The sequence below is a fragment of the Trachurus trachurus genome (genome assembly GCF_905171665.1).
Source record: "Trachurus trachurus genome assembly, chromosome: 12".
In the NCBI taxonomy this organism is placed as follows: Eukaryota; Metazoa; Chordata; class Actinopteri; order Carangiformes; family Carangidae; genus Trachurus; species Trachurus trachurus.
The window spans coordinates 820,934-839,725 of NC_139908.1; the positions used below are offsets into that span (position 1 = coordinate 820,934).

The 18,792-nt window shown below is 41.7% G+C and overlaps 2 protein-coding genes across 2 annotated transcripts in view; one reads left to right on the forward strand and one right to left on the reverse strand.

Moving 5' to 3' along the window:
* Positions 1-18,792, reverse strand: part of ube2l3a (ubiquitin-conjugating enzyme E2L 3a) — a 274,466-nt gene that overhangs the window by 242,699 nt on the left and 12,975 nt on the right. The gene's annotated exons all lie outside the window — the stretch shown is intronic.
* On the forward strand, positions 912-18,524 carry ckmt2a (creatine kinase, mitochondrial 2a (sarcomeric)). Its single transcript, XM_083983642.1, has 10 exons — positions 912-1,019; positions 5,125-5,317; positions 8,579-8,777; positions 9,503-9,598; positions 11,678-11,899; positions 13,872-13,957; positions 15,395-15,518; positions 16,658-16,792; positions 17,301-17,426; positions 18,225-18,524. Exons 2-10 carry the CDS (start codon positions 5,166-5,168, stop codon positions 18,339-18,341), a joined length of 1,257 nt encoding a protein of 418 aa, XP_083839768.1. The 5' UTR covers positions 912-1,019; positions 5,125-5,165; the 3' UTR covers positions 18,342-18,524.

Genomic DNA, 18,792 nt, shown 5'->3' on the forward strand with positions numbered 1-18,792 from the left:
ATATACGCGCCTCTCGGCTGGAGCTCATTTCATCACAACCACTTGGAATGACACCAAAGTTATCTGGGGGAGGAAATGATCGGAGTTTATGATAGAAATAAGGTCCAGGTTGTAAAAAACGGTAATTACCCTTTAAGCCGTGATTTAGTTCACTGCAAAAATTGAAAATCTTACCAAGAATATTTGTCTTATTTCTTGTCAAAATGTCTAATTTCTAGTCAAAACTAATCTCATTCTACTTAAAATAAGACTCATCACATAAAAAGTAGCTTGTTTTTAGACACTTTTTACTTCTTTCAAGCAGATTTTCACTTGAAATAAGTAGAAAAATCTGACAATAGAGCAAGTTTTTCTTTCTTATTACAAACACAAATAACTTCCTTTCACTGGCAGATTTTTCTACTTATTTCAGGTGAAAATTAGTTTGAAACAAGTGAAAATGATCTAAAAACAAGGTAATTTTTAGGTGATGAGTCTTATTTTAAGTAGAATGAGATTAGTTTTGACTAGAAATGAGACATTTTGACAAGAAATAAGACAAATATTCTTGGTAAGATTTTGAGTTTTTGCAGTGTAATTGATCAGTAAATATCAGTGATCAGATGTCAAACAGCTCAGACATGAAACTCTGAGTGAGTTCATGAGTTCTGTTCAGTTTTGTCAAATTTCCTCCACTGGTTTCTGTTTGTCTGGGTCAAGGACTGTCAGACTGTGTGTGTGTGTGTGTGTGTGTGTGTGTGTGTGTGTGTGTGTGTGTGTGTGTGTGTGTGTGTGTGTGTGTGTGTGTGTCTGCAGTTACATTAAAATATCAAGGTCAAACTGGACGCTGACACCGGAGCCTCGGTGCTCATGGCTGCAGCTCAGCAGCAGCGATGCAGCTCTATTGGTGTGTGGCGCTGCGTCTGTGATCTTATGATTGGCCTCTAGTTTTAATCCCACTTGAGAGGGAGGAGACTCAGGACACAGGAGAGTGAAAAGCTGTTTAACCAGAGACTCTGAGCAGAGCAGCTTCTCCACAGGTACGGTAACTTCTCCTTCTCCTTCTGTATTAGAGAGGATGTTAACCCTGTTCTTAGGTTTTACTCCTCAGCTTGCATGTTTCCTCAGAGTGACTGCATGTTTCTACTGTCGGCTGTTTAATGTGATGAGGAGTTTATATGAAGCTAAAGGAGGTGGAGATCAAATATAAATATCTCTTAGAGCAGGTCTGACATTTACACTGCAAAAGCTCTAAATCTTTCCCAAGAATATTTGTCTTGTTTCTTGTCAAAATGTCTCATTTTCAATTGAAATAAGTAGAAAAATCTGCCAGTGAAAGCAAGTTTTCTGTGCTTGTAATAAGAAAAGAAAAACTTGCTCCACTATCAGATTTTTCTAATTATTTCAAGTGAAAATCTGCTTGAAAGAAGTAAAAACAAGCTACTTTTTAATGTGATGAGTCTCATTTTAAGTAGAATTAGATTCGTTTTGACTAGAAATAAGACAAATATTCTTGGTAAGATGTAGAGTTTTTGCAGTGTATGTAAATATTTGTCCATATTGAGAGTTTTATTGTAAATTGTAAACCCCCCCCCCGGTCCGGAGGCGTCGGTGTCCTCTGGAGAGGACGCAGCAGGTCTGACGTCCTGCACGTACTCCACTTCCCTCAGAGTTAAAAGGTCAGGGTGGTCGGGTCTGAGCCGGTCCCGGTCTAATCCCGACCTTAAGACCACATGATCCACCGCCGCGTCGATTAGCAGCTGAAGACTCTGGAGTCAGACCAGCAGGATGCAGGACGTTCCTCTCTACAACTTCCTTTTTTACTTTATTTTTTATTGAGTTTTCACATGTATATAGGCAAAAACAATACAGCAAACAAGGTACAAGTTAGAATAACAATAATAACACTAACACACTGTTCAGTCCACTGTTCCATTCAGCATTCCTTCAGTTGGTGTCACGTCTCATAGAAATGTTCCATTTTCCCCAGTTTTTCTTTCAAATCCGTTCTCTTTGAGTCTCAACAGGTAGCCTACGTCCATTTTTCCATAATTAAGGATTTCCTGGACAATTTCCAACCACTGCTCCTGGTTTGGAGTCTTCACATTGAGTAATACATATCTTCTTTCATTACTACAACCTTCTCAATATTCCCAAGATGCATCACTGGACAAGTAGCCTATTTGGGATTTCATATCCCAAAACATTTTTTTTTACAACTGAGTTAAAATTTTGCCAGTTATCCTCATTTTAATACAATTCCAGAAGATGTGTTTATGGTCTGCCTCCACGCTGCCACATCATCTCCAGCAGTCTTGTTGTATAGTGAGTTGTTCTCTACAACTTTCTGTCTGTCCATCAGTGTCTTGTTCTGTTCTTCACTGCAAAAACTCTAAATCTTACCAAGAATATTTGTCTTATTTCTTGTCAAAATGTCATTTCTAATTTCAAAACGAATTAATTAATAAACTAATTCTACTTAAAATAAGACTCATCACATAAAAAGCAGCTTGTTTTTAGACACTTTTTACTTCTTTCAAGCAGATTTTCACTTGAAATCAGTAGAAAAATCTGATAGTGGAGCAAGTTTTTCTTTCTTATTACAAACACAAAAAACCTGCTTTCACTGGCAGATTTTTCTACTTATTTCAAGTGAAAATTAGTTTGAAACAAATGAAAATTATCTAAAAACAAGTTAATTTTTAGGTGATGAGTCTTATTTTAAGTGGAAAGAGATTAGTTTAGACTAGAAATTAGACATTTTGACAAGAAATAAGACAAATATTCTTGGAAAGGTTTGGAGTTTCCCTCCGTCCGTCCTGACTCGTCCTCATGAGGCTCATGAGTCTTGTGACCAGTCCAGAATGTCACTGGGTGGAGAGCCAGAGGCGGCTCGGGGTCTTGGCACCGGGTCCTGGCAGCAGCAGCAGCAGCAGCAGAACTGCCCCCCCTCTGCCCCTCTGCCCCCCCACCACCACCACAACTACCCCTCCACTCGTCTATAAATAATCTGAACGCTGACCGACTGAATGGAAAAAAGAGGCAGAGAGTGAACAGCATGTGATACCTGAGTGAAGGAACGTGTGTCTTACTCCTCAGTTTCATCAGCTGGGTGGGGCAAGGGGGGGTAGATGGGGCAAGGGGGGGTAGGAGGGGTAGGAAGGGTAGGAGGGGGGGTCAGCGGTCGGCCATGTTTCACCTCTGACCAGGATTAACAGCAGTAATGATGATGACGTCCTCACAGCTTCTCTCTATATTAAGACTCAGTCTCATGGTCGGTGTCCACGCTGTCGCTGACCTTCCTCCTCCTCCTCCTCCTCCTCCTCTTCCTCCTCCTCCGTTCATTCATCAAACCTCATTCAACTCTTACCTTTAACATTTTAACTAAGTAACTTCTCTCTGGACTTAACTGACAGACTTAACCCCCCCGGCCTCGGTCCGTCCTCTCTGACTTTAAGTCTCTGGTCCTGAGTGGACATATGAAACCAGACTTCCTGTGGGTGGGAGTGTGTGATAATTAATGCTAAGAGGCTAAGAGCATCTGCTGCAGCCCGACCTTCTCTAATCTCCTTAGTTTACTGTATTCAACAAAAACCTTTTGGTGTGGGGGGGTCGACAAAGCTGCAGGTGGGAGGGGGCCTGTGTAATAATAAGTTTATTATAGAGGAAGAGTTAGGATGGAAGATCTAATCCAACCTCATCCATCACATGAATAAGCAATACTAAAAAAAAATAGTTAGAAATAGAAACAAGCTGTTGAGAAATGTAAATGACCCAGGACATAGGCTACTCAGAGTCAAAGTCAATTAGAAATGTTCTGGAAACTATTTTAAATTTCTTTACACTGTTTCCGTACATGAACACTGATACTGTGTTAATTAATTTCTAACAGCATTACACTGCTAACACTGTGATATGTCTGTACAAGTTGTAGGCTACTGGCATCCATTGAAAACTTTTACAGTGAAGCGAAAGGGTTTTGGATTTTCATAAGGTTTATGAACATGTGTTAATATGTTCAGAGAATCCAAAACAACAATAAAATAACAGAATACAGTTTTACACCCAACATGGAAGAAAATCATTTTGGTGGAAAAAACAAACATTTCTGAATAGATTTGAGGATATGGGAGATATTTCTTCCAATGATGACTAAATAGCCTAGCTAAGGGCTAATGTTTTCAGTTGCTGGTTTTAAACAGTAGCTTCCACCATTTCCGGTCCAGAATAGGCTACTGTTATATTAGAGAAGAAGAAGTGTTTCTGTCTGCGCAGCAATTTTGTTCTCAAGATCATTTTAATTAACAGTTATGGAAAGGGCGGGAAAAGCTCTCCTAGTTACCGTTAGCAACTGTTAGCAAGCTTGTTCTGATGTCAACGACAGTTAGCTGAGTGTTTGTACCAACGACTTCTGATCGTTCCACCTCCAAAGTTTCTCTTAACTAATAAAACCAATAAGTTTCATTCAAGTTGATCCATAGATTCTACAAACAGCTTTTACACAAGTTTAAGTATCAAACTGACATAAAGTCTTCTTTCTGTAGCCTAATGTAGCCTAGCCTAATGTAGCCTAGCCTACAACCTGAGTCTATTGCTCATTTATTTTGGTTTTACAAATGCACGTTTTAAACTCTGGAGAGATATTAACTCTTTTGTCATCAACAATAGGCTATATTATCAGGTTTTACTTTATGCTACAAAAACACAATTTAATAGGAAGAACGACGATGCATATTTTATCATAAACTTAATCTTAGACTTTTTGCTAAATTCTACATAAACTACACAAATGTCGATTTTTCAAACAGATAACCAAACTTGTTTGAGCACATCCAGACTCTCTCCTGTGTGCTAAACAAAAAAGCTGTTAAAGCTGTAAACATCTGTAGTAGCCTACTATTTTTAATGTCTTCATCTGAAAATAGTCATTTTTGTTCTTCTTTTATTGTGTTTATGTATTTTCTATGATGTTATATTGACTTATTGATTCATTTGTCTATGCCTCTACAGTTGTTTGCTTTGTCTGCAGATGTTATTAGCCTAGCTAGTTATTGTTGCTGGAATTCAAAGTGACCGACTGTTTGAATTTAATTAAAGGGAAAGAAAAAGGACTGAATCATTCCTCCTTCTGTCCTCCTCTTCCAGCTCTTCTACTTCTCTCCAGAGAGTGACCTACGAGCAGAAACATGGCGAGCTCCTTTACACGTTTGCTGTCTGGCCGCAACACGCGCGTGGTGCTGGCCAGCCTGGGCGCCGGCACCGTGGCAACCGGCTTCCTGATGAGCGAGCAGGGCGGATCGCTGGCCGCCGAGACCAAGAAGAAGCTCTACCCCCCGAGGTGAGTCCTTACCCCCCCCCCAGGTGAGTCTCTAGTCTACCCCCCAGGTGAGTCCTTACCCCCCCGGGTCTCTACCCTCCCGGGTGAGTCTCTACGGTCTCTACCCCCCCAGGTGAGGAGTTTCTACCCCCCCGGGTGAGTCTCTACCCTCCCAGGCCTCTGAAACACATTAATGTTAGGTGGTTGCCTAGAAATTTAAAGGGACAATGAGGAGTTTTGGAAAGTGAAGTGTTTTCACTACATTTCCCATGAGCCTCAGCGTGCACGGTGAAATTCTTGGACCGGCACAAGACGGACGAAATGAAAACATTTGCCAAAAATGTTTTCACTGATCAAGAATGAAAGTCGGAGGTTGGAAGACGATCGTAGTTCCCACCATATTCGGCGATCCGGCGGCGTTATTCTCATGACCCGCTGGGCAGCGTCCAGGAAAACCGAAACTAGGAAATGCTGGGCGAAGACAAAACGATATATTTATCTAAATGGAGCCATTAACAAGTGGTGACATAGATTCATCCACATTAATATGGGACTCTGTTAGAACCAAAACCAAACTCCTCTGGGTCTCTTTAATAGACAAAACAATTCACCAATAGACAAACAAGGAGACTCTCCAAGAAATGACAACTCCATCAGCTGCTAAAACATTTAAGAACTCAAAATTCATAAACATAAAGTGGAGTTTGTGGAGAGTTTTTTTTATATGTCAAATAAAAAATCAATTTGAAAAAAAGTAACGTGCTCAACACTGGTGAATAGTCATTGATCTGTACTCAGCAGGACAGGAAGTGACGACATGCTCCACACTCCACAGAGTCAATAAATGAATTATTAATGAGCTCATTCAGGAGTTTATGAAAGGTGACAGAGTCTCATAAAAGCAGCATGAGTGAGTGAATGTGGAGGGTGAGAGAGAAGGTGGTGAATAACTGACGGTGTGAAGAGGTCAGAGCTGTATCACTGAGCCTCTCTCAGGTTTCAGCTCGGCCACCTTTCACTCACTCACTGTCTGTCCTCAAACCGCCTCTTTCTCCTCAGGACACCCGTCCTCTACACCAGCGGTTCTCAACTAGTCTCACTCTGGGCTCCACATCTTCTCATGGTCATTAAGTCGCGACCCACTTTTATAGAATTCAAACCAAGAATTTTTTTTAAAGCCTTTAAAAACTCATTTAGCTCTTTATTGAGCAAAGTGCATTTCAGAGCACATGAATGAAACTGAGGAGTTACCATGACAACTGCATGTACGGAAGTGAATAAAATAATATCAAACTGCACAAAATGGAGACCAACAAAACGATATATTTGACTTCTAATGCATCTCTGCATTCAGAGCATGTTCACTTAAAGGTGTACAGAAATGGCCGTTTGTCCTGTTTGTCGCGCCGAGTTGTCACGAGCTGCAACACGAGTTTACCCGAGTGAGGAAAACGAATTTGATTGGTCGTTATCGAGCGGGCGGGATATTCAAAGCTTGGGGCGAGACCGAGCTCCGTGTGTGTGTGCGTGTCTCAGACGTTTGAATGACGGATGACGGATCCAATATCAGTGGCTGGTGAATCGTGTACAGGCTGACGTATAATCCGTGCGCCTGCATTATCCAATGCGAAAAAAAAAATACACACTTTCATCCCGGATTTACTCAAAAATAGAATTTTGCACAAAGTTTGGCCTACAACGTCTGATAGATGAGTTATCACATTAATTTTATGACCCAATGTGGGCTAAAATTCAATTTTCTTTTCTGTACACCTTTAAGTGAATAAATATCAAACTGCACAAAATAAAGACCCACAAAACAAAACCAGATTAACTGCATCAGGCCACATTAATAAGAAACTGATATCTTTGCATTCAGAGCAAATGGAGCAAATAATCAGAAAGTGAGGAGGAGCATTACAACTGCATGTGTTCACGTGTCTCGTGCCTTTCAAAATAAGTTATTTTTCAAAATAAAAGACATGTCCAACATCAGATGTGCATTAAATATTATTTACTTTTTTGACCAGCTGTCCGCGACCCATCCAGAACGGGTCTAGACCCACTTTTGGGTCCCGACCCACCAGTTGAGAACCACTGGTCTACACAACATGAAATATAACCAGTGAAATATGAAATATGAAGCTGCTTTATCATTTTAGTTTTAGTTTTCTTAACTGTAGTGGCTGTAGTTTTCTAAAATATTGTTGTCTGTAGTTTGACTCTATATAATGTCAGATAATGGTGAGAAAATACTTCTGATTATTCCCTGGCGGCAAAGTTGACATGTTTACAGTGTTTCTGTCATCTGACCAACAACGACAAAGACAAAAATGCTGCGTTTACTGACTCAGGAAACTGCAAAAACTAACAAATATTCACATTTTAGAACCCAGTCCCAGTGACTGTTTGATTAAACACTGAAGTCATATTTTTAAATGCAAACATCAGTCATCCAAACTGGTTCTAATTCAATGATTTGTCTTATTGGACATATTATTTGCTTTATAATATATATTTTTATCTCATCTATTGTCTATTGTCTTAGTGTTTTTACTTTCTGAACGTCTCCTCTTCCTCATTACATCAGTCTAAGGGACAACAGATGGAAATCAACCAGGAGCTACGATCTGACATGTTTACATCCAAATGTCCATTAATATGCATCGTCCCGCCTTTTTTAAATAAGTAAATTGAAGATTGAAATGATGTCAGTGCTGTGTTCTGGTGAACTTCACAAACATTTGAAGGGATAGTTCAACATTTAGTCAAATTGGCCCATCACCATAACCCCTATAGTCATAGCAGTAGGTTCGTTACCTTTAATTGTCGGTGCAAGCTGTTTTTAGAACGGCGGAGCAGAGCCGTGAGCTGCTCAGAGCTACGCTACGGAGGCTCATTATGGGATTTCTTGGTTTCAAACTCATCAAACTCATCAAATACACAATCCAACAACTCCACAACGCTCTGGTGGACAAGTTGTGAGCTGCACATTCACCACGCTATGAGATAATAACACAACGTAACCACACAGAGTTGTTTTAGAGGGAAATACAGAGACTGTTGATGAAAAACTGTCCCTGAAGGCAACGTGCATCAGCTGTTTTGCATGAATTTCCCTCTAAAACAACTCTGTGTGGTAACGTTGTGTTATTATCTCATAGCGTGGTGAATGTGCAGCTCACAACTTGTCCACCAAGGAGATATGTCCAGAAACTTGTCTCTGAACAAAAGCTGAATGTTTGAGTTGAGTTGATAAAAGCGTGTTTCTGGTCTGTGCAGCTCCGACTTCCCCGACCTGAGGAAACACAACAACTGCATGGCGACGGCCCTGACCCCGGCCATCTACGCGCGGCTGAGGGACAAGCTGACCCCCAACAACTGGACCCTGGACCAGTGCATCCAGACCGGCGTGGACAACCCCGGACACCCCTTCATCAAGACCGTGGGCGCCGTGGCCGGGGACGAGGAGAGCTACGAGGTAGGACCAGCTAGAAAGATCACGGCTCGCAGCTCAAAGCTCACACACTGCAAAAATTCAAAATCTTACCAAGAATATTTGTCTTATTTCTAGTCAAAACAAATCTCCTTATACCTAAAATATGTATATTTATACATATACATACATAGTTATACATAAAAAAGTAGCTTGTTTTTAGACACTTTTTACTTCTTTCAAGTCTATCTACATTTGAAATATTAGAAAAATCTTTTTTTTTTTTTTTTTAAGTATATTTTTTGGCTTTTTGCCTTTTATTTGATAGGATATAGTGAGATAGACAGGAAAGGGGGAGGCAGAGAGAAGGGGAATGACATGCAGGAAAGGTCTGCCCGACGCGGGATTCGAACCGGGGACGCCTGTGTTGAGGACTGTAGCCTCTACATGTAGCGGCCGCTTTAACCACTGCCCCGCCCCATAAGTAGAAAAATCTGATAGTGGAGCAAGTTTTTCTTTCTTATTACAAGCACAAAAAACTTGCTTTCACTGGCAGATTTTTCTACTTATTTCAAGTGAAAATTAGTTTGAAACAAGTGAAAATGATCTAAAAACAAGTTCATTTTTAGGTGATGAGTCTTATTTTAAGTGGAAAGAGATTAGTTTTGACTAGAAATGAGACATTTTGACAAGAAATAAGACAAATATTCTTAGTAAGATTTTCAGTTTTTGCAGTGTATAATCCTCTAACTGTGTCTCCTCCTCCTCAGGTGTTTGCTGATCTCTTTGATCCCATCATCAAGGACCGTCACAACGGGTACGACCCCAAAACCATGAAGCACCCGACCGACCTGGACTCCTCCAAGGTGGGTACACCATTCATCCATTCATCTGTTCATTCATTCATCCATTCATTCATTCATTCATTCATTCATTCATTCATCCATTCATCCATTCATTCATTCATTCATTCATTCATTCATCCATTCATTCATTCATCCATTCATCCACTCATTCATCTGTTCATTCATTCATTCATTCATTCATTCATTCATTCATCCATTCATTCATCCATTCATTCATTCATTCATTCATTCATCCATTCATTCATCCATTCATTCATTCATCCATTCATTCATCCATTCATTCATCCATTCATTCATTCATTCATTCATCCATTCATTCATTCATTCATTCATTCATTCATCCACTCATTCATCTGTTCATTCATTCATTAATTCATTCATCCATTCATCCATTCATCCATTCATTCATTCATCCATCCATTCATTCATTCATTCATTCATTCATTCATTCATTCATTCATTCATTCATTCATCCACTCATTCATTCATTCATCCATCCATTCATCCATTCATCCATTCATCCATCTGTTCATTCATTCATTCATTCATTCATTCATTCATTCATTCATCCATTCATTCATCCATTCATCCATCTGTTCATTCATCCATCCATCAATCTACCCAACCATCCATCCATCCATCCATCCATCCATCCATCCATCCATCCATCCATCCATCTGTTCATTCATCAATTCATTCATTCATCCATCCATCCATTCATTCATCATCCATCCAGTCATCCATCTGTTCATCCATCCATTCATCATCCATCCATCCATCCATCCATCATCAATCCATCATCCATCCATCCAACCATCCATCTGTTCATCCATCAATTCATTCATTCATTCATTCATCCATTCATTCATTCATTCATCCATTCATTCATTCATCCATCCATTCATCCATCCATCCATTCATCATCCATCATCCATCCATCCATCCATTCATCATCCATCCATCCATTCATTCATTCATTCATTCGTCATCCATCAATCAATCAATCAATCAATCATCCATCAATTCATTCATTCATTCATTCATCCATTCATTCATTCATTCATTCATCCATTCATTCATTCATCCATCCATCCATCCATCCGTTCATCTGTTCATCCATCCATCCATTCATCATCCATCATCCATCCATCCATCCATTCATCATCCATCCATCCATTCATTCATTCATTCATTCATTCGTCCATCATCCATCAATCAATCCATCCATCTCTATCCATCTACCCAACCATTCATCCATCCATCCATCCATTCATCCATCATCCATTCATCATCCATACATTCTTGATCAATCAATCAATCAATCAATCAATCCATCCATCCATCCATCCATCCATCCATCCATCCATCCATCCATCCATCATCCATCCATCCATCCATCCATCCATCCATCCATCCATCCATCCATCATCCATCCATCCATCCATCCATCCATCCATCCATCCATCCATCCATCCATCCATCAATCATCCATCCATCCATCCATCCATCCATCCATCCATCAATCATCCATCCATCCATCCATCCATCCATCCATCAATCATCCATCCATCCATCCATCCATCCTCTGCTCCAACTCCTCTAAATCGATCCTCTCCATCTCTCCATCTCTCTCATCTCTCCTTCTCTCCATCTCTCCATCTCTCTCCATCTCTCTCATCTCTCCATCTCTCCTTCTCTCCATCTCTCTCCATCTCTCTCCACCTCTCCATCTCTCTCATCTCTCCATCTCTCCTTCTCTCCATCTCTCTCCATCTCTCTCCACCTCTCCATCTCTCTCTGTCTCTCCATCTCTCCATCTCTCTCCTTCTCTCCATCTCTCCATCTCTCCATCTCAATTCAATTCAATTTCAATTTCACAAGCTTTATTGGCATGACTGTCATTACAATATTGTCAAAGCGTTACAAAAATGGTAATTTTTTTCATCTCTCCATCTCTCTCTCATCTCTCTCCATCTCTCCATCTCTCCATCTCTCCATCTCTCTCTCCCTCCATCTCTCCATCTCTCTCTCATCTCTCCATCTCTCCCTCTCTCTCTCCATCTCTCTCCATCTCTCCAGTTGACCCATGGAGTGTTTGATGAGCGCTACGTCCTGTCTTCCCGTGTGCGTACGGGTCGTAGTATCCGTGGCCTGAGCCTCCCCCCGGCCTGTTCCCGGGCGGAGCGCCGCGAGGTGGAGCGCGTGGCCGTGCAGGCGCTGGCCGGCCTGAAGGGAGACCTGGCCGGACGCTACTACAGCCTGGGGGACATGACGGACAAGGAGCAGCAGCAGCTCATCGACGTGAGTCACACCTCGCCTCGCCTCACACTCACACTCACACACTGCACTGTAAAAACTCTACATCTTACCAAGAATATTTGTCCTATTTCTAGTCAAAATGTCTAATCAAATTCTACCTAAAATAAGACTCATCACATTAAAAGCAGCTTGTTTTTAGACACTTTGTACTACTTTCAGGCAGATTTTCACTTGAAATAAGTAGAAAAATCTGATAGTGGAGCAAGTTTTTCTTTTCTTATTACAAACACACAAAACTTTTTTCTACTTATTTCAAATGAAAATTAGTTTGAAACAAATGAAAATTATCTAAAAACAAGTTAATTTTGGGGGGGGTGGGTCTTATTTTAAGTGGAAAGAGATTAGTTTTGACTAGAAATAAGACAAATATTCTTGGAAAGATTTTGGTTTTTGCAGTGTAATAAATAAAACACATGATATCCATTTAGGGTCACAGCTTCATGGAAGGCAAGTACACTACACTGCAAAAACTCAAAATCTTACCAAGAATATTTGTCCTATTTCTAGTCAAAATGTCTAATCTAATTATACCTAAAAATAAGACTCATCACCTAAAAAGCAGCTTGTTTTTAGACACTTTTTACTTCTTTCAAACTGATTTTCACTTGAAATAAGTAGAAAAATTTGATAGTGGAGCAAGTTTTTCTTTCTTATTACAAACACAAAAAAACTTGCTTTCACTGGCAGATTTTTCTACTTATTTCAAGTGAAAATTGGTTTGAAACAAGTGAAAATGATCTAAAAACAAGTTCATTTTTAGGTGATGAGTCTTATTTTAAGTGGAAAGAGATTAGTTTTGACTAGAAATGAGACATTTTGACAAGAAATAAGACAAATATTCTTGGAAAGATTTTGAGTTTTTGCAGTGTAATAAATAAAACACATGATAGTATTTAGATAATAGATTCACAGTAGGTGGTTAATATTGAAACAGCTGTTTAATGCTGCGTCACAAGAGTCTGAGAGATTATTAGGTAGATTAGAGAGTTTATTGGTTTAGATGATCCAGGCTCTTTAATCTGCTCCATTCACGCTGCATCGTCCCGTCAGGACCACTTCCTGTTTGACAAGCCCGTGTCTCCGTTACTGACCTCGGCCTTCATGGCCCGGGACTGGCCCGACTCCAGAGGGATCTGGTAAGACTAGGAAGCCCCCCCCACCCACCCCACCCCCGACCCCCCCATACACCCTTTCATGTCCCTGTTCCTAGAGTCCCGGTCAGTGAACGCCTCACGGCAGACGAGGCTGTAGTTTGTGTCGTTTTCAGAACAGAGGTAAAAACGTACAAGAACCTGATTCCTTCTCCTCGTCTTTCAAGGGATAGTTCAACATTTATTCAGCTCGTCCTCTCACCATAACCCCTATAGTCACAGCAGTAGGTTCGTCACCTTTAATTGTCGGTGCATGTTGTTTTGAGATGGGCGGAGCAGAGCCGTGAGCTGCTCAGTGAACACAATGGAGGTAAAGGATGTCATCAAACTCATCAAATACACAATCCAACAACTCCACAACGCTCTGGTGGACAAGTTGTGAGCTGCACATTCACCACGCTATGAGATAATAACACAACGTTACCACACAGAGTTGTTTTAGAGGTAAATACAGAGACTGTTGATGAAAAACTGTCCCTGAAGGCAACGTGCATCAGAGGTTTTACATGAATTTCCCTCTACAACAACTCTGTGTGGTAACGTTGTGTTATTATCTCATAGCGTGGTGAATGTGCAGCTCACAACTTGTCCACCAGAGCGTTGTGGAGTTGTTGGATTGTGTATTTGATGAGTTTGATGAGGGAAACCAAGAAATCCCATAATGAGCCTCCGTAGCGTAGCTCTGAGCAGCTCACGGCTCTGCTCCGCCGTTCTAAATAACGAACCTACTGCTATGACTGTAGGGGTTAGATGTTGAACTGTACCTTTAACTCCCCCCCCCCCTCCCTGTTCTCCACCTTCAGGACCACTTCCTGTTTGACAAGCCCGTCTCTCCGTTGTTGACATGTGCCTTCATGGCCAGAGACTGGCCCGACGCCAGAGGCATCTGGTGGGTTCCTCTGCTCTGCTGCATGACCACGATGCTGTGGCTCTGACGTGTGTCTAGTTATTAACCTGTGAGGTGCAAACCAACACTTCTACAAAACTTTAGACAAATTTACATTTTTGGAAAACTTTTTTACATGTCATAAAACAAATTAAAGGGATATTCCAGCGTAAGTTTAACCCGTGGTCCAACGCACCGTAACACCGAGTTAGACCCCCCCTCGAGAGATGAAGTCTGCTAACCGCTAGCTTCTCTAGTTGTAGGAACGTTAGCAATGACCGCACCACAACAAACAGCGCAGTATACGGATCCACTATCCACCGATCAAAAAGCCACTTACAGCCACAAATAATGCTCAGAACAGCACCAAACGTCATCAACAGTACAAACAGGGTCCCAGCCCATAATACGAGGCATCAAACATCTGTTAGCTTAGCCTGGTTTCTATTGAAAAGAGACGAAAACAACTCACCCACTCTGCTCCAGTTATACGCTATGCAGCAACTTTACGTGTCCAACATAGAGTCCAGCACTGACAACACACGTCCGAGGCCAACTGGCAGCACAAACATCTGGTTTCAGCACAAACATCTGGTTTCAGCATAAACATCTGGTTTCAGCACAAACATCTAGTTTCAGCACAAACATCTGGTTTCAGCACAAACATCTGGTTTCAGCACAAACATCTGGTTTCAGCACAAACATCTGGTTTCAGCACAGACATCTAGTTTCAGCACAAACATCTAGTTTCAGCACAAACATCTGGTTTCAGCGGCCACTGACAGACAGTGACCACCACACTGACCACTTGATTCCTCCATTTCCAGCACATAGACTCCACCGCAGCTGCCCCTCTTTCACTTTACTCCTCCATTTCTTTCAGCTCGTCTTCAGTAAACTCAGTCTCAAACTGATAGCAGCGCCCATCGAAATGAAACCAGTCGTTGTTGTTCTCAAACTCCATAAACTCAGCAGTGTCGTCTAATCTTGCGCTTGTTTACGTGATTTTCTCCCGCAAATATATAAAGTTAGAAATGCCCAATTCCGTTAATTTCCCTGTGAACACTCGATAATAATCATAGACAAGATACATAGGAACTTTGGCTGCATTATATGTAGTAATACACACACATTCATCCTTGAGCTGCGGGACTCTACTTCACTCAGTAATCGCCTGCACGTGCAGCAGCGGCTGTCGTCCGTCTGCCGTCTGCCCAATTTCACGTGAATGCAGCATGAAAAACCAGAACCAGGACCAGGTGTGCTGCATGTCGGCTTCAGGAGGCTGAACCAACAGGAAGTGTGTGTCCTGTGTGTTGTGTTGTGTTGTGTTGTGTGTGTGTTCCTGCCGTCACTAACGCCTTCAGCAGCAGCAGTGTGTCTGAGTGTGTGTGTCTCAGTGTGTGACCGGTGTGTGTCCTCTCTCTCTCCGCTCCTCAGGCACAACAACGAGAAGACGTTCCTGATCTGGATCAACGAGGAGGACCACACCCGGGTCATCTCCATGGAGAAGGGCGGCAACATGAAGAGAGTGTTTGACCGCTTCTGCAAAGGCCTCAAACAGGTTCATGTTACAACAACACACTGCATTAATGTTACAGATGTTCATGAAGCTTCAGGATGATGTGACACCATCAGGTCCAAATGTGAAACTGCTGAGGTTAACCCTGTAAAGCCTGAACCATGAAATCATTGTCAGAAAATTCAATTTTTTTTTAAATTGGACTTTTTATTGTACGACGGAGTATTAGGGCCACATTGACAAATAAAAAAATCACAAACTTCGAGAATAAAGTCGTAAATGTACAGCTTTATTCTCGTAAATCTACAACTTTATTCTCGAAGTCTGTGTTTTGTTTTTTTCTCAATGTGGCCCTAATACTCCGTCGTATTATTGGACCTTCTGACAAAAAATGTAAAAAAATATATATATAATTCAAAAAAAAAATTGCATATCAGATTTGCATAGAAAATTTGCAAATTTTGATACACACATTTTCAACACGGTTCTACTATAAAATAAGTTATGAAATATTAAGTAGTTTTACTTTGCATCAATGCAGTAACTATTCCTACTGAAGTTTCAGTAAATTTTTTTTAACTTTTTCTTACCTTAACCTTTTCAAAATTGGCAAAAAATATCCATGAGGAAACACATTTAGGTCACTGACTGACAGCGGCCATATTGGATGTCCCAAGTGAAGGCTGCTGGTCCTTTGCATAGACTGTAAAAAACATGGCCGTAGTATCCGTGTCGTCCCCCATTGGTTTTGGGGAGTCGTTTTTGTGACTCCAATATGGCGGCCTGAACAGCGCCATGTTGGATTGGCCGGCCGAGAACCCGCCCACTGGCCTCGAAGCAGCTGTCCACGGAGCTGCTTTCCGCGCCCTAATTGGCCAGAACTTTAACCTAATAACAGTCAAACGGTAGAGTAAAAAGAGTGTGTGCTGGGGTAGAAACTATCGATTGAGACCAAAAAACGTTCTGACACCAGGCTTTTAACATGTTTACTGAGGATGTAAAGTGGGTGATTTTAACATGGGGGTCTATGGAGAATGCTGCTTTCTGACACCAGCCCCCAGAGGAAGAAGAGGGGATTGCAGTTTGTTGAACGAGGAAGTGACTTCACTTCTCAGACCCACAACTGCCCCCTTGATCCTTTGTCCTCCCTGTGACCTCCTCCCCCCTCTCCTCCCCCCCAGGTGGAGCACCTGATCCAGGAGCGCGGCTGGGAGTTCATGTGGAACGAGCATCTGGGCTACGTCCTCACGTGTCCCTCCAACCTGGGCACCGGGCTCAGGGCCGGGGTCCACGTCCGCCTGCCCAAGCTCAGCACGGTAGCACACACACACACACACAGACACACACACACACACACACACACACACTGCAAAAACTCAAAATCTTACCAAGAATATTTGTCTCATTTCTAGTCAAAATAAATCAAATTCTACTTAAAATCAGACTCATCACATAAAAAGCAGCTTGTTTTTAGACACTTTTTACTTCTTTCAAGCAGATTTTCACTTGAAATGAGTAGAAAAATCTGATAGTGGAGCAAGTTTTTATTTCTTATTACAAACACAAAAAACTTACTTTCACTGGCAGATTTTTCTACTTATTTCAAGTGAAAATTAGTTTGAAACAAGTGAAAATGATCTAAAAACAAGTTCATTTTTAGGTGATGAGTCTTATTTTAAGTGGAAAGAGATTAGTTTAGACTAGAAATGAGACATTTTGACAAGAAATAAGACAATTATTCTTGGAAAGATTTTGAGTTTTTGCAGAGACACACAGACACACGTCTTTGTTACTTCCTGTTAAAACGAGTGAATCTCCGTTCAGGATCCACGTTTCCCCAAAATCCTGGACAACCTGCGGCTGCAGAAGAGAGGGACAGGAGGAGTGGACACCGCTGCCGTCGGAGACACGTTCGACATCTCCAACAACGACCGCCTGGGCAAGTCAGAGGTGAGTTATCAATCAATCATATTCCTTTAAAGCTCCATACAGTATAACGGTGCGTTCACACCAGGTGTGAGTAAAATATTCCCCTCGCTCTACTCGCTCGAGTTTGCACACTGGAATATTTGTTTTTACTCGTGGCATTCACGCGAATATTTCGCTTGAGTTCAATATTTTGAACTCACGCAAACAGGCGAATTTTGCGTGTTTGCGTCACGCCGTTCACGTCATTCGTGCCACCGGCACAAATTCGCGTCCATTCGCATCTGTACATTGACTTTGCACCTGACTATTGTATGTCATCTTATCGCGCGAAAAAATTCACCTCGCGCCCGGTGTGAACACGCCGTAAAGGTAGATGTTTGTGTTAAAGCTCCTTCAGAATAAACGTAGATGTTTGTGTTTGTATTAAAGCTCCCGTCAGCAGCCGTCAGGACTTCCTGTCACTTTGTGATGTCACAACTTTGTAGGATCTTTAGTTTCTCTGAGTGTTTTATTCTGAAATCTCTTCTCTATTTTTATTGGATCACATTAGAAAACAGTCAGCCAATCAGAAGAGAGGCTCAGAGCCTCCTCCTCTCTTCTGATTGGCTGACACCGACCTGTTGCTACTAGAGCTGCAGAGAGAATCTGAGAGAGCGAGGAGATGGAAAACTACACTGAGATGGTTTTTAACATCTTCTCATGGATCAACCCTTCAAAATAAAAGACCAGTGAAGAGGAAACTGTGGATAAATGTTTAGTTTATTTTATTTTATTGCTGTTGACCGTGAGGACCAATCACGTGTCTCTGCTGTGTTGCAGGTGGAGCTGGTGCAGATGGTGGTGGACGGCGTCAACTACCTGATCGAGTGTGAGAAGCGCCTGGAGAAGGGACAGGACATCAAAGTCCCCGCCCCCGTCACCCAGTTCAGGAAGTAAACAGGAAGTAAACAGGAAGCTCCGCCCCCTCCCTCCCTCCTCCACACTGAGCCAGGCCGCTCCTCCTCCTCCTCCTCCTCCTCCTCCTCCTCCTCCTCCTCCTCCTCTCCATCCTTCAGGCTGAGCTGCTGTCAGGGAAACTTCTACCTCAGGTCCTCACCGTCGCCCTGGCAACAATTATAATAATAAAGCCTCTGACTTCTTTCATCCTCTTTCTCTCCTCTTTTTATTTCTCCATCGGTCACTTCTGCTCCTGAGTTGATACGGAGTTAGTTTAGTATCAAATCAACCAAACTAAAATAAGAGTTTCGAAAGAAAAACTCACTGAACTGTCATCTCAGGTGGGCGGGGCTTATCAGAGGTGTGTCCCCATTGGCCCATGAGTTTTTGATTGACAGCTCAGTAGAAAACTGTTTATAAACCCTTAAACCTTGTGGAACAGTGGAAGAAA